This window comes from Setaria viridis, chromosome 8 (genome assembly GCF_005286985.2).
Source record: "Setaria viridis chromosome 8, Setaria_viridis_v4.0, whole genome shotgun sequence".
In the NCBI taxonomy this organism is placed as follows: domain Eukaryota; kingdom Viridiplantae; phylum Streptophyta; class Magnoliopsida; order Poales; family Poaceae; genus Setaria; species Setaria viridis.
In genome coordinates, this window is record NC_048270.2 from 19624498 (window position 1) to 19639214 (window position 14717).

The 14717-nt window shown below is 42.0% G+C and overlaps 1 protein-coding gene across 2 annotated transcripts; it reads right to left on the reverse strand.

The window, feature by feature from the left end:
* Nucleotides 1–1309: 1309 nt before the first annotated feature.
* On the reverse strand, nt 1310–14418 carry LOC117833450 (short integuments 2, mitochondrial). Of its 2 annotated transcripts, none has more exons than XM_034712942.2 (8): nt 14148–14418; nt 13653–13757; nt 13402–13479; nt 10850–10991; nt 10557–10627; nt 9410–9506; nt 9021–9229; nt 1310–2019 (listed from the first exon to the last, which is right to left on the reverse strand). In XM_034712942.2, exons 1-8 carry the CDS (start codon nt 14307–14309, stop codon nt 1774–1776), a joined length of 1110 nt encoding a protein of 369 aa, XP_034568833.1. In that variant the 5' UTR covers nt 14310–14418; the 3' UTR covers nt 1310–1773. The 2 variants fall into 2 exon arrangements, with proteins under 2 accessions (XP_034568833.1, XP_072151672.1); XM_072295571.1 differs by having other exon boundaries at nt 13653–13741; nt 14148–14275.
* Nucleotides 14419–14717: the final 299 nt, after the last annotated feature.

Genomic DNA, 14717 nt, shown 5'->3' on the forward strand with positions numbered 1-14717 from the left:
AACTATATGTATAGCCGTGTACTCGGTCATGGACAACCCTGTGACATCACGACTTTCCATTGTTTGGGGATATCTCTACCTCCCCCTCTTAGCTATATATGAGTGTGGTGAGCTGCAATTGCAGTCGGGGAGAAGAGTTGCTCTCTTCTGCCTTTAGGATCCGGCTGTAGTTGTTGAGAGGCGAAGAGAGGAAGTCTTTGCCTCGACCCTAGTATGGAGATAGGATGTTGGTGATAGGGACCCTATCGAGACGGGTGTACCCGATGTGTCAAGAGATTGGGATGCTGGATATGGAGTTTTATTCTTTATGCTTGCTACTGCATAGGAAACCCGAGCCTACTCCTTGACTACTTTTGAATACTAGAATTAAACCACTTAAAGCTTGCATACGGATGGTGACGTGGACCTGTTCTATTCCTTGGGACAGTTTGTGTGTGTAGGTATAGACTTGGAGTGAAAGCCCGATCACGAAAAATTCATGAAGGAAGGATCATGTTGCTTCGCTCATGGATGCCTATGGTGAAGATTCGGAGATGAAGATTTGAAGCCCTAGCTACCACTGCATATGAATTTTGCTTGTCATTTAGCCCAAGGGGTATGTACAATATTCATATTCCAAGTTGATTTGGATGTAAATATCCAATATTGTACGTGATAGCTATTGATCCAGGGATTATCACAAGGTTACAGGGAGTCGGATTCTCAAAAATAAAAATCCGGTTCGTTTCAGCAGAGTTCCCAGAGGTGATTCTTTGCTGAATCCAACAAGAGCTCTGTCATACAGTTTTTCAGTTCTTTGCTAATTCTGTGAAATGATTTTCTGAAATGAACTAATAGGCTGGAAGCTGGAAAACGTAGCTTATCGTGGTCATGTGAAGTGATTCTGCATCCTAATTTTAAGAGTTTATGCTAGAGAATCAAAGAGAATCACTTTCCTCAGAGAATCAACTCCCATAGAGAATCAGAATCAGATGGAGCTAATATTAGTGGATCCTATGTATAAAGTGACATATTTGCTAGCATACTAAAACAAATGCACTGCACACATTATGTAACCTATAGAATATAAATTAACTTGTGCCATAGAAACAAAAGAAAAATGTTTCCCTAACATAGGAGAAAGTTAGCTCAGATCCAGCTATTCTTGTGCTCAGATCCGGCTGACTCGGGCAGGTTAGGCAGTTAGCTGCGGCACGTGTGTACAAATACCACACGAGTAAATGAATGATTGTTGAGTTGGCTCAATTCTCCTTCGTCTCTATCGTTTCTCCCTCGTTCAACAATATCCCACACGCATTGAAAGCCGGAGTTCCTAACGTTCAATACAAATTCAATCTTTTGGTGTCCAAGGACGGGCAGCCCCACATGAGCAGGCCTCCCTCACAAACGGCAGCATCCGCATTCTGATTTCCGAAGCAACAGCCACCATTACAAGTACTAACCAGAAAATGTACTATCAAAGGCCCAGCATTTCAATTCTGAATCAGGGTGCAAGCCACGTTCTGTCTATGCCAATAGCCAACTAGGGAGACTGAGAAACATATCCTGCTATTAACAAGACCTAAGGTCCTATCATCTGAAAAAGGGTACCCTGCATACCAAGGATAGCACACATCAGCATTCAACAGCTCTTGGCTACTTGAGATTTTGCTTCACAGGTTGCTCACTGCAGGATGCCATCTACCGTACAGCTGGTACCAATTCCTTCCATCACAGAACAGCAGCTGCACAGAGAAAAAGGAAGGACTCGTATAGGCAGATTAACTTTTGCATTTACTGCTCATCCGGAAGGTCGTCGAGGATGAACGGACCAAGCTTCCCTGACCTGAAGAGGGTCAGCAGCTTCTTCGAGGTAGGGCCCTGGGTCTCATCAAATGGTTTGTGAGGTATCCTGAACACCTTGCGAAGAGCCATGAGCTGCATGTCTATGAGGCTTTCCAGTTCGCTCTCTTCCTCGGTGTTGCCAGTGAAGTCCAGGAATGTACTGCATAGCGTCCTCTGGACCTCCATCACTAAATCCTGGAACAAAAGGACAGGGTTTGTTAGCTTCAGTAGGAAATGCATAGGTGCTCTGGAAGGGAACCCATTGATTGCAAGAGAAAGATGGGAAGCACAATTAGGTAGAGGAACGGATAGTGGCAACAGTACAAATTGTTTGGTTGAATAATTGAACTCACACAAAGAAAAATACCCAGAACAAGAAATTAGCAACACACATGCAATTAAGCTTTTAAATGATTGGCAAGTCAAGGAATGTAGTATGCTCTTCCACATTACCAACTTTCAATTGAGTCATGTCAGGTTCTTTAAGGGCTAAGGAGTCGGAAATGGGACTGGCGACTCCCTCTCCTCTCGGCAGCCATGGTGATCCTTCCTTTAGGCTACCATGGGAGGCCTCTCGGATCTCGATTTTGGTCCGGGATTGGAGATCCAACGCACTGTTCAATCTCACTTCTCTTCACCGGTCAGTTTCTCCCCTGCCTTCTCTTCCTATGAGTTCTTGGTGGTATCCTTTGGTCGTTCCGCTATCTGCCTCAATGCGGATCCCGTTGGCCTCATCCTGCAGTCATGCCTTAGAGGCATTGACACTGATTTTAGAGTTGTTTATCTCTCTGGTGCAATGTACCGATTCTCGGTCTTTTCCAAGGAGGTTGGGTTCCTGGTTTACAAATTGGGCTTCTTCAAATGGAAATCTTTTGATGTGTACTTTGCTCTTTGGGGCTCTGGAGGACCTAATTGGAGACATGACTATGATCTTTGGATCGCTGAGCAGGAGGCTGAGTGGACTATCGCCATGAGAAAGTCCACCCGAAAATCATATGCCACAGCCGTTAAAGCGCATATTCCTGCCTCTAAATCAGTGTTTAATCGGCTTTCTCATCCTGATGATTATTTTGTTAAGAACTTTTCCCGTGATCTTCATGGTCATCGTTCTGAGCAGAGTTCTGATCGCTCTTCGTGTCTCAGATCCAGTTCTTCGCGTGTGCGATCTCCTCCTAAGTTTCAGGCGCCTGATCAACGCTGTTTTCGGTGTCTTTCGCTTAATCTCCGGGTAGCTGCATGCAAATCTCAAATCAGATGCTGTTTTTGTTTCGGCTTTGGTCACATTTCCCGGTTTTGTCGGGCCAGTTTGGAAAACTCGAAAGCTTTTCGACCTAAACCCAGCCCATCAGGCGGCCCATCTGGCTCTGGATTGAAGTGGCGCATTAAAGTCCCTCCTCTTCCGCTGGCTTCCAAGGCAACCGACCCTTCGCCTTCCTCGGAAACACCTCCCCATCCTCACTCACCTGCCACCGCCGCCGCCGATCCTCCCCCGCCACCTCCCATGGCCAACTTCGCCATCGACCCTCGCCCCCACCTCCCACCAGGCTTCACCTGGGCCCCTCAGGTGCTGCCATATGTTCCTCCACCTCGTCCCCGAGCTTGCCTTGCTCTCAATCTTGAGCGCACCAATGATGATCTAGCGATCGCTCTGTTGACTCCTCCGGTGACCAAGGACTACATCCCGATGGCCCATGCTCTGCAGACAAGACTCCCTCTAATCTTGTGCCTCTTTCGCTCCATCCTTGACAAGGTGATTAATCTGCCCTCTGTTCTGCATGCTAAATCACCTGCAACTTCCTTCTCTCATATCAGTCGTGTAATCGTTAATCTTGATACCCTTGTGCCATCTTTTCTTGCTAAATCTGATATGCTATGGCAATTGGCAAAGGTGCTGGTGGATCCTCTCGATGCCTCAGAGCAGTCAGACAATGATGTGGTGATTCTTGACAAGATGCCGCCTACCAAGACCCCTCGCAAGACCCCTCGCAAGCCTCGGGCAAGAAAGCCGAAGGGCCCTCTGGAGTCTAAGTTCTTGCGTAGAAGCTCACGCCTGAACAAGGACCTGAACGGCTTCAAGGACCAGGCTAGTGTTCAGACTGATGGTGCTCAGGAGGCTGTTGGGGAACCGCTGGCGATAATGTCTCTGTACCAGGGAGTATCTGAGGAGGCTTCCACGACAGCTCCTCATCTTCCAGTGGAGGTTGTGCAGGCCATAGGCACAGGATTCCTCAAGATGCAGTCTCAGACTGTGTCAGCTGAAGCCCTCCTTGCTTCTGATGATGATTAGCTGTAATAGGGATAGTTTGTGTCCTTGTCCCTGGTTCTGGGAAGGGACTTATTTTGGAACTTGATGTGGAACTCCTGCTTGAGTCCTGTTCTTTTGTTAGCAGTTGGCTGTAAACCTTCCAGAATAGTGATGGTGTTATGTTGGAACCTTTCTTTATCTCTGTTTACAGCCTTTGTTTCATGCTTCTCTCATGAGTCCATGTGTGTGCTTGGGCTGATCCTGGATGCTATTTTAATCTTTTTATAATGAATCACAACAGACCTTGGAGTATTTTGTCTTGGAACATTAGAGGCATTAACTCACAGCCCAAGTGGGATCATATCAGAAACAAAATTACTGAGAGTGCTGCCAGTATTGTGTGTCTGCAAGAAACCAAAAGAGATTCCTTTGACCAATCCTATATCTCCAAATTTTGTCCTCGGCACTTAAATAAGTTTGTTTTTGTCCCCTCTATTGGGGCTTCTGGTGTCTTGCTTATAGTCTTGGAATGGTAGCCTGTTCAGAGGAGATGTAGTGCATCAAAATAATTATGCTATCACTTTGAAGCTCAGCTCAAATACCTCAGATTTGGTCTTTCATGTTTCTAATGTGCATGGCCCATCTGCTCCAGCCGAGAAAGCTGCCTTTGTCAACTGGCTCTACAATTTTGATGCCACAAGCTTGGATGATTGGATCCTGTTGGGAGATTTTAACTTCATTCGATCACCTTGATAGGAATAAGCTTGGGGGGATGTGTTAGTGACATGCTTTTATTCAATGATCTCATTCATCACCTGGACTTAGTCGACATCCCTTTTGAGGGCAGACAATATACTTGGAGTAACATGCAAGACGATCCTTTGCTTGAGAAGTTGGATTGGGTTTTTACCTCTTCCTCATGGTCCTTGTCTTTTCCTGCTACATGTGGCCAAGCCAATTTCTGATCATATTCCTTATGTTGTCAAGATGGACTCACACATTCTAAAAGCATCCATTTTCAGATTTGAAAATGTCTGGGCAGATTTCCCCGGATTCTTTGACACAGTGCAGCTTCATTGGCACTCGAATCCTTTCTTTGCTAATATGGCGAAAACTATCAGTCGTAAGTTCAAGCAACTCAGGGTGGGGCTTAAGCAATGGAGCAAAGAGATTTCTAAGCTGAACAAACTCATCAACAACAGCAGTTGGGTCTTGGCCTTGTTAGATGGTTTGGAAGATCAAAGAAGCCTCAGCACTACTGAATCAAATTTCAGGAAAATTGTGAAGTCCCATCTGCAGAATCTATTGGAGGCCAAGAGGGTGTACTGGAAGCAGAGATCCACTGTGCGGTGGGTCAAGTTTGGTGATGAAAATTCAAGACTTTTCCAGGCCATGGCAACACACTCTTTCAGAAGAAACTACATTGCTTCTTTAGTACTGGCAGATGGTTCAGTTGTTAGTGATCACGACTTGAAAGCTGGTGTGCTCTGGAACTCTTTCAAAGAAAGATTAGGGGTCTCTGAGTTTAATGAAATGCAGTTTGATCTTGCCTCCCTTATTCAATCTGTGCAACTCCCAGTGCTTGATGAGCCATTCTCCAAAGATGAAATTGACAAAGCTATCAGAGAAATGGCTCCTGATCATGCTCCTGGGCCGGATGGATTTAATGGTTTTTTCATGAAAAAGTGCTGGCACATTATATCAGAAGATTTCTACAGATTATGTGATGCCTTTGTGAACTGCTCAGTTAATCTAGAATGCATTAATGGGTCATACATCACTTTGATTCCTAAAAAGGATTGCCCTATTTGTGTCAATGACTATAGGCCCATTTCTTTACTGAATTATTCTATCAAATTGATCACCAAGTTGCTGGCTAACAGATTGCAGGAAGTTATCCTGACTGTCATTCATGCAAATCAATATGGGTTTCTTAAGGGAAGGACTATCCAGGATTGCCTTGCATGGGCCTTCCAATTCTTGCATATGTGTCATACTAGTAAAAAAGAAATTGTGATCATGAAGTTAGACTTTGAGAAAGCTTTTGACAAAATAGAGCATCAAGTCATCATAGACATGTTCAGACATAAGGGCTTTTCTGCTAAGTGGATTGAATGGATCCACATGATCCTCTCTTCTGGTTCATCTTCAGTGCTTCTCAATGGAGTGACTGGAAAACCTTTTAAATGTAAAAGGGGAGTCAGGCAGGGGGATCCTTTGTCTCCACTTTTATTTGTCTTAGCAACATATCTCTTACAGTCAGCCATCATATTTTGCAGCACCCCTTAGGAGAGAGCTTTGGGGGGGGGGGGGGGGGGGGGGGGGGGGGGGGGGGGGGATTACCCAATTGTTGTTCATTACGCAGATGATTCTTTGATTATCATGCCAGCAGATGAACAGCAGCTCCTAAACCTGAAAGGGATCCTTGATACATATGCAGCTTCAACAGGATTGAAAGTTAATTTCATGAAGTCATCCCTAGTGCCTATCAATGTGGACCCTGGAAAAGCCTCCTCTCTTGCAGCTGCCATTGGATGTCAAGTGGGCGTCATGCCTTTCACCTATCTTGGACTCCCCCTTGGGACAACTAGGCCTGCAGTAGATGAATATATGCCTCTGCTCAACAGAATTGAGAAGCGCATGATGGGGCTTAACAACCTCTTGTCCTACGCTGGCAGGTTGATATTGGTTAACTCGGTTTTATCCTCCTTGCCCACCTTTTATCTCTGCACTCTGAAAATTCCGGCAGGGCTCCTCCAACAGATTGACAAATACAGGAAACATTATCTCTGGGACCAAGGAGACATCAACCGCAAAGGAGGATGCTTAGTTGCTTAGAAGCACGCTTGTAAATCTAAAGAACATGGAGGATTGGGAATTAATGACTTGAAAACTCAGAACACGTCGCTCCTCTTGAAGTCCCTTCACAAATTCTATAACCATGAAGATATACCTGGGTCAAGCTCACATGGCGCTGTCTTTACTCCAATGACATTGTTCCACATATGAAAAGGCCTGTTGGCCCCTTTTGGTGGAGGGATGTTTTGTCACTTTCAGGGGACTTCTTCAAGATTGCCTCTTGCCATGTCAACCAGGGAAACACTGTGTGCTTTTGGACTGATCTTTGGGATCTAGGAGTTTTACAGATGGAATTTCCTCAGCTTTTTTCATTTGTCAGGGATCCAAAAGTTTCAGTTAGGAAATTTTTGTCACAGGATGCTTACTCCAATTTCATCACCCGTCTCCTATTGCTAGTGATCAACTTCAAGAGCTCATACCTCTCATTCAAGGACTAGCAGCTGACCCATCATTGACAGACATGTGGTCTTACATCTGGGGGTCTAACCATTTCAGCACCAAGAAAGCATACAAACAACTGATGGGATCAGCTCCTGTTAGCCCTCTATTCAAATGGATGTGGCGCTCATGCTGTAGGGGCAGACACAAGTTTTTCTTTTGGCTCCTTTTGAGGGATAGGGCTTAACACTAGAAACATTCTGAGAAGAAAGAGAAGAATCATTGATGACTACAATTGTGCTTTGTGTACCAGCAATTCAGAAGAAACCCTGGCTCATCTTTTCTTCACGTGCACCTTCAGCCAGTGGTGCTGGAGATTTCTACACATCAGGTGGGATTTGAGTCAGGTGGGCGTGGATATGATTATTGCAGCTAGAAGAGACTTCAACTCCAGAATATTCAGAGAGATCCTAATGGTAGCCTGCTGGGCCATATGGAAGCACCGTAATGAAGTGATCTTTGATGGTGTGCCACTCTCCCTAGGGAGGTGGAAATCTATTTTCAGAGAGGAATTTTCTATCATCCTACATAGGGCCAAGCCCTATCTGAAATTAGAGTTGGAAACCTGGTTTTGTAATTTCAGATAGTCCATAGTTTTCTCTGTTTTTTTTCCCTTGGGCCTAAGGCCTTGTAAACTGTACATATTTTTACCTTATAATGAAAAAACCCAGTAGGGGCCTCCCCTGCTGTTAGCCTAAAAAAAAGGAATGTAGTATGCTAACAATTTCAACGATGTTTAAATAGTCATTAATAAAATCTGACCAGTGGACATGCTCACATGGTGGGAATTCATCTAGCACAAGATTAGCCCCATTGAGCTCACCAGCTACACATGGCATGCATCATCTATCCAAGTTGGATGCTGTCGATGGCCCATGTGACCAAACAAAACCCAAAAGTAGCATGACCAAACAAATTTACAACCATAATCCCACCCAAAATATTCAGTAGTATACACCAATCACACACATGACTAGTTCAGAACAATTCAAGGTGACCATATATGCCCACATGACTAGTTCAGCCCAATATGCTGAGGCAGATAGGGCTTGTTTGGTTCCAGCCTGGCAGAGCTGCCTGAGCCAGGCAGCTCGATCCAGCCCCAGGCACTCGAAATCGAATGCCTGAGGTCACTGCCTGGTTCAGGCAGGTTTGCCAGGACCTCAACCAAAGAAGCCCATAATGCTGAAAAGCTCCTACCTGGACATACAGCTTCTTTTCAGATTTAAAAGTTTCAAAAATCAACAATTCCTCCTACAAGCCAAGGTTGAAATAGAAGTGCCCAAACAAAGGAAAATATAACTACACATATCCGTGCCAGTTTTGGTACACCATTGCAATTAAATAAAGTATTATGGGAATGTTAAAACTACAACACAATAGTAGTGAAAACTTCTATGTGAGCCATCTGATATGATTGGATGCAAGCAATTGAAGAAGCTTGAAAAGGTGGATCCTTAACATATTATTTTTCATACAAGTGGGATCATCTGGAGTAAGCTTATCCATGTGGTCCTCAAGCCCAGAGTTTCAGAACATCAACGGTATACATGGAATTTTTACATGGTATGGTAGCCCATGTGGTTATTAGCATTAGATATGTTCCCTTAGCAATGATAACTCATTCATTAGATTTTGAGATAAGGCTTAGAACCTGAACGTATACTGCATCAGAGTTATTCACACGTCTCCTCCTTAGTGAATCCCTAGAGTCATTTTCATTAAGGCTGCATATTTCTTCATGCAACTCTTCTCTCCTGTGCAGCAACCGCTCCCAGTGTAGGGGTGTTTTTCTAATATTAAGAATAGATAGTAAATATTTTGCTATACGTTCTTCTCCGACTACCGAGTCTTTAACAGCCCCTGCATGTAAATTGAAAAGGACAGTGTTAATTTGGCAGTAGAAGTATGCAAATAATACAATATTAGTACAGATTAAAGGAACATTGAAGCCACGATTAGCCTTGTAGGTTTAAGTCACAAAAGATGCATTTTGTTTGAAAGAATTGATGTCACAGGAAAAACATGTATTAGAAGTATAACCTGTTAAAGCAAGCTTTAGACCTGTCTCCATATCTGGTATGCTTGGCACAAGAACACCAGGTGTATCAAGCACATAAATACTTGGCTGACTTGCAATCTGTCCACGACAAATACGCCTGTTAGTTTAGTCAGCTGATCATTAGAGAAAAGAAGCAGCAAACTTTCCAGAATACATCATTTTTCACTTGTACCATTAAAGCATTCAGATGAAACAATACTTGTGGAGAAGATTGATTTGTATTGTGGCTAATAAAGATATCCTGTTTACTGAACTCCAATAGAGAAATATTATTGCAGATGAACCAAAATACAAGAGATGCAAAATATTGTAGTACAAATGCATTATTAGTATTGTTAAATCATAATTCCTATATTCTCAGATACAACAAGTGAAAATAATTCATACAAGTCAATCATACTATGAGGGTAACACCGTGTACAACCAAGGATGAATGATTGCAGGAAATGGAGATTGGCGCATACCAACACAAAAGGAAAAGTGGTAACAAATGAACAGGCAACAAAGAACAGTGTACTGGACTTAAGAGGTTGGAAGACTGATGGCATTGGCTCAAGTAAAACAATCAATTCATGAGGAACCAAACAAATGACCAATACAGGAACAAGCAACACCATTATAGTTGCAGAAAATGTGAATGCAATAAAAGCCAGTGATAAACTGATATCTAACACAAATAACTAAATGAAATAATGCGCAAGTGACATAACCAAGTATTTCACAGATGGATAACAAACTGCATGTACGGTCGTTATAAAAAAACTGCATATACGGAAAAGAAATACAGTAAAAGAAATGTAGGGCAATTGCCATTTTTTCCAGTGACTGAACAACATTTCCATGAATCGCATTCAATGGATGGGCATTCATTCGTTTTACAACATTTATTCTGATAAGTATCTTCTAATACATATACTGTTAACATCGAGCGACAAAAAGAAAGGTGTTCATAGATGAATTAACTGACAGTTGCCCACAAAAATAATACACGAGGGGGCAAACAAATTAACATGGATCATCTTCTGGTATTCCTTTGTCTAGCGCGATAATATGGAAGGAATAGCAACATCCACATAAAACTACAAAAGAGTAAGATATGTTAAAGAAATCTTGGCCCAGGAGCCTCACCTTATATCCTGCAATATCTTGAGTGACACCTGGCAGTGGCCCCACTGTAGCCCGCTTGATTTTGTCGTTCACTAGAAGAACAGCAGAATAAACATGGATCACGAACAATGCAAAAATACTTCCTCCGTCCCAAATTGTGGGTCATTTTGACTTTTCTAGATACATAGTTTTTGCTATGCACCTAGATATAGATCATGTCTAGATACATATCAAATACTATGTATCTAGAAAAGCTAAAACGACCTACAATTTGAAACGGAGGGAGTACATTTTTTTTTCTGAGATGATTATACCTGGAAATCGAGAATTAGCAATTCTGTGAATGGAATTTATGAGCGCAGACTTGCCAACATTAGGGACACCAACAACCATAATAAGAAGTGTAGGCTCTTTCAAGATTGCTTCCTTTAGTTTCAGTTCAGCAAGCCCAAGAAGCTAGTAAATACAATAAACTGATCATTAATGGACTTAAACTATACTCCCTCCGTCCCAAATTATAGGTCGTTTTGGCTTTTTTAGATTCATAGATAGTGTTATGCACTTAGATATGCCCTATGTCTAGATGCATAATAATATCTATGCATCTAGAAAAGCCAAAACGACCTATAATTTAGGATGGAGGGAGTACTTTAGAGCAAAGACAACAAAATATCATCTGGCCAAACTCAAACTAAAAGAAAATTTCATCATAATTGTTACATACCAGTGGTTTTCATATAAATGTTTTTTTTTTTGCAAATATCCGGTCTATATCATACAAGATGCTGCAATAGCAGGTAGCGGAATAGCAACACAAATATGAACATCTATATTTTTGTATTCAAGTCATGCTTTCCATACAGAATATGGTTATGGGCAGATAAATGAAATTGCGGTTCTTAAATGGAATATGGATGCTTTTATGGTAAAAAATGATATTTAGTTAGAATCTAAATAAAGGCGCATACGTGGGCGGGATGCTACGAAAGTAGCCACTGCTCCATATAAATATAGGGGCATCTATGGAGTTTATTCTGTTAGCAATAATCTTGACTAGTAGTGCTGAGTAGCTAAATGTAAATTACTCAGGTCCAAGTCTAGTCTGTCTTAGGGACCAAGTCTAGTCAAGTCAAGTCTTTGCCTTGGCATGTAAGCCACTATGGCTGTGTAGTAGTGCTATAAATAGAGAGGAGAAGGGCTAAGCTCCCTTGAGAGTTCTAGCAGCACCAAAGCAGAGTGGTCTGGTGGCTGTTCTCTCCACACTCAAGAGGAGAGTGTGTGGCTGGCTGGCAGGTTGACTTAGAGGACTGCCCAGGTTGGAGTGTACGAGTTGCCGTAACCGGAGGCAACTATAGGCACTTTGGAAGGAGCTGATCAAGTGGATCAGTTCCAGATAGGTTGCTGCAACAACTAGTATATGTTTCTGCAAGAAGCAAGTGTGTTTGCGTGTATCTTCGGTAGTGTTTGGGCTGACATATTCCATAACTGTTGCTTCCTTTTTTGCAGCAAAAATTGAATTTTGGGAGGGGGTCAACAAAACAATGGGGACTGTTTCTGAAACTACTATGTGTATACAAGATACAAGATCATATATTTTTAATAATTACCTTGAATATTAAATGCAGATAATATATTTCAACCCAGTGCATCGAGTAAAATCGTAATATGACAACTTGCTCAGTCAGAGCTATTTAAAAGGACTGTTTTGAACAACTTGCTCAGTCAGAGCTATTTAAAAGAACTGTTTTGAACAACTTGCTCAGTCAGAGCTATTTAAAAGAATTGTTTTGAAACAAGAGATTTCACGTTATACTACTAGAATTCACTGTTTTTTCATTGACATTATTTATTGTTCAGTTGTTAAAGACCTCTACCAGCCATAGAATTTAGAAAATGTCTACGTAATTATTTATCTTATTAGAGATATGTATAGCCTAGAATATACTTGCCTTGTATACTTGATTCTATTCCTTGTATACCAAGCCATATTGGCTATATATATATATATATATTCAAATATAAAAAGGAATCTAATGGAAGGGAATATAATATTTCTCAGGCTATAACATTTGGTTTTAAGCAACTAAGAAAAATATGCACAAGCATACAAGCTCAAAGGTCAATGAAGCAATCAGATTACAACTTTTGTAATAAAATAGTTCAAATACCATTGACATATGGAGAAGAGAAATATAGAAATAAAAAATACCCTAAAAATTATAAAAAGGGAAATGTAAAAACAAAGAAAAGATATTTCCTAAGGAGATCAGATAATAGAGCTCCGTTCCTTCACAAGAGAAATGTAAGAAGATATAATCCTAGAAAAAATTATGATAGTACATGTAGATGCTTTATTTGCAATTCTCCAGATCATTTTATTTTAGGTTTATATCAGCCTTAAGTATTATAAATTTATGATGAGGCTTAACAATTAACTTATCATCAAGATGAAGCAAAGGAAAGGTATTTATAGTAACTATTATTCCCAAATTCCTTTCTATACCTTGATATAGCCTCATGAAGTAATTTTGTATATCCTGAAATGTTTTGTACTGTCTTTCAGCATATTTCTTCCATATTAGATCTATAATATCTTGTGTAAAATATGCCAGCACTTGTTCAGTCTTAAAACTTATATATATATATATATGTATGTGTATATATATATATATATGTGTGGTGTTTCCCCCAATCCTGCTTCTCAACATATCTATTTAAGTAGTTCCGAGATAAACACTGCACTATACGGAATGCCACAGAACTTTGACACTTAATCAACCATGGATCCTCCAGTACCAAAAGTATATTCTGTGAAGTTTCAATTATAAAAAAAAACGCATAAACGTAAAACTAACATCTAACTAACCTGATTAACAGAACTGCTGCTATGTGCATTTATTGAAATACAATCCTTCTTGCATGATTCAAAATGATTAAGCCACCTCTGTAAATAAAAAGTAGAAACGACCCAGTAAGCACATGGGAAAAGTGAAAATCATACTATAAGAAAACAATAAAGAGACTACAGAAGCTGCAAGTTAAGTTTTTCTTTAGAAAAAAATAAAAGAAAGTGAGGATTGCAGGTCGAGGAGACTGAGCTTATCTGGTGGTACATACATTCATTATATTGGGGTTCGCTAGATCCTTCTTGCTTAGAGCAAGAATACGCCTTTTAGCTGAAAGCACTGGTTGAAGGTCTTCATTTGCTGAGGATAATGGAATCTGGTCATAAGTTACAGTAGTTTTATAACAATAATCAGAGAAGTAGAACGATAAGAAAGTATATCATCAAGCAAAAAACAACAAAAAGGGAGCTACTATGAAAATAAACTGAATTGGACATATATGGCCCACTTGGTGACACTGTCAGCGATCAAGGAGCAATTGGGCATAGGCATAACATCACCAGTAATTAAGTAACTTTCACTAAAACCACTCCGTCATTACGCTGCACTAAAGCAAGCAAAGCATTTCGTCGAACATCACCAGAGCGCCACGGGCAGCCCCAGAACCCCTGCCAAGAGCTCTCGAGCAACGGGCCACGGCAATACGGCAAGGAAAGGAAGGCTAGCAGATCAATGAGGGAGAAGGAGGAGAACGATGGGAACTCACGCGTGCGTCGCGGACCTCGATGACGAGGTCGGCGAGCTTGAGGCGGTCCCGGATGGCGCGGGAGGCGGCGGCCATGTGACCCGGGAACCAGTTGACGGTACCTCCGCCGGCGTTGAAGGCCATCTCGCCGGCGCGCTTCGCCGCGCGGGTCAGGCCCCTCATCCTGGGACCGGCGGGCTCCCTCCCCGACGGCGGCGCTGCTCCGGTTCGCTCGCTCGGCAGGGAACAACGACGCCTAGCTTACGAGGAAATGCAAAACCTTTGTTAGAGTGGGCTGGTGCGAGTGGTGCTGATGACGAGAGTTGGGCCAGGATGAAATGAAGCCCAATCGCGTCACCAAACGTTTATCCCCCGCCCCACTAAACTTATTGGTAAACTAGCCACCGGTGCCCGCGCTTCGCTACGGGTGGCCTATAATTAGACAATTAGTATAGCACCAAACCATATATATCTTATGAATAATTTGTTGTGAAAATTTTGGTATTGATGGAAACAAACCTGACTTTACTGCCAGTCTGCCATTATATCACATGGCAAAGTAAACATGACCTCACATATCACCTAATCTAT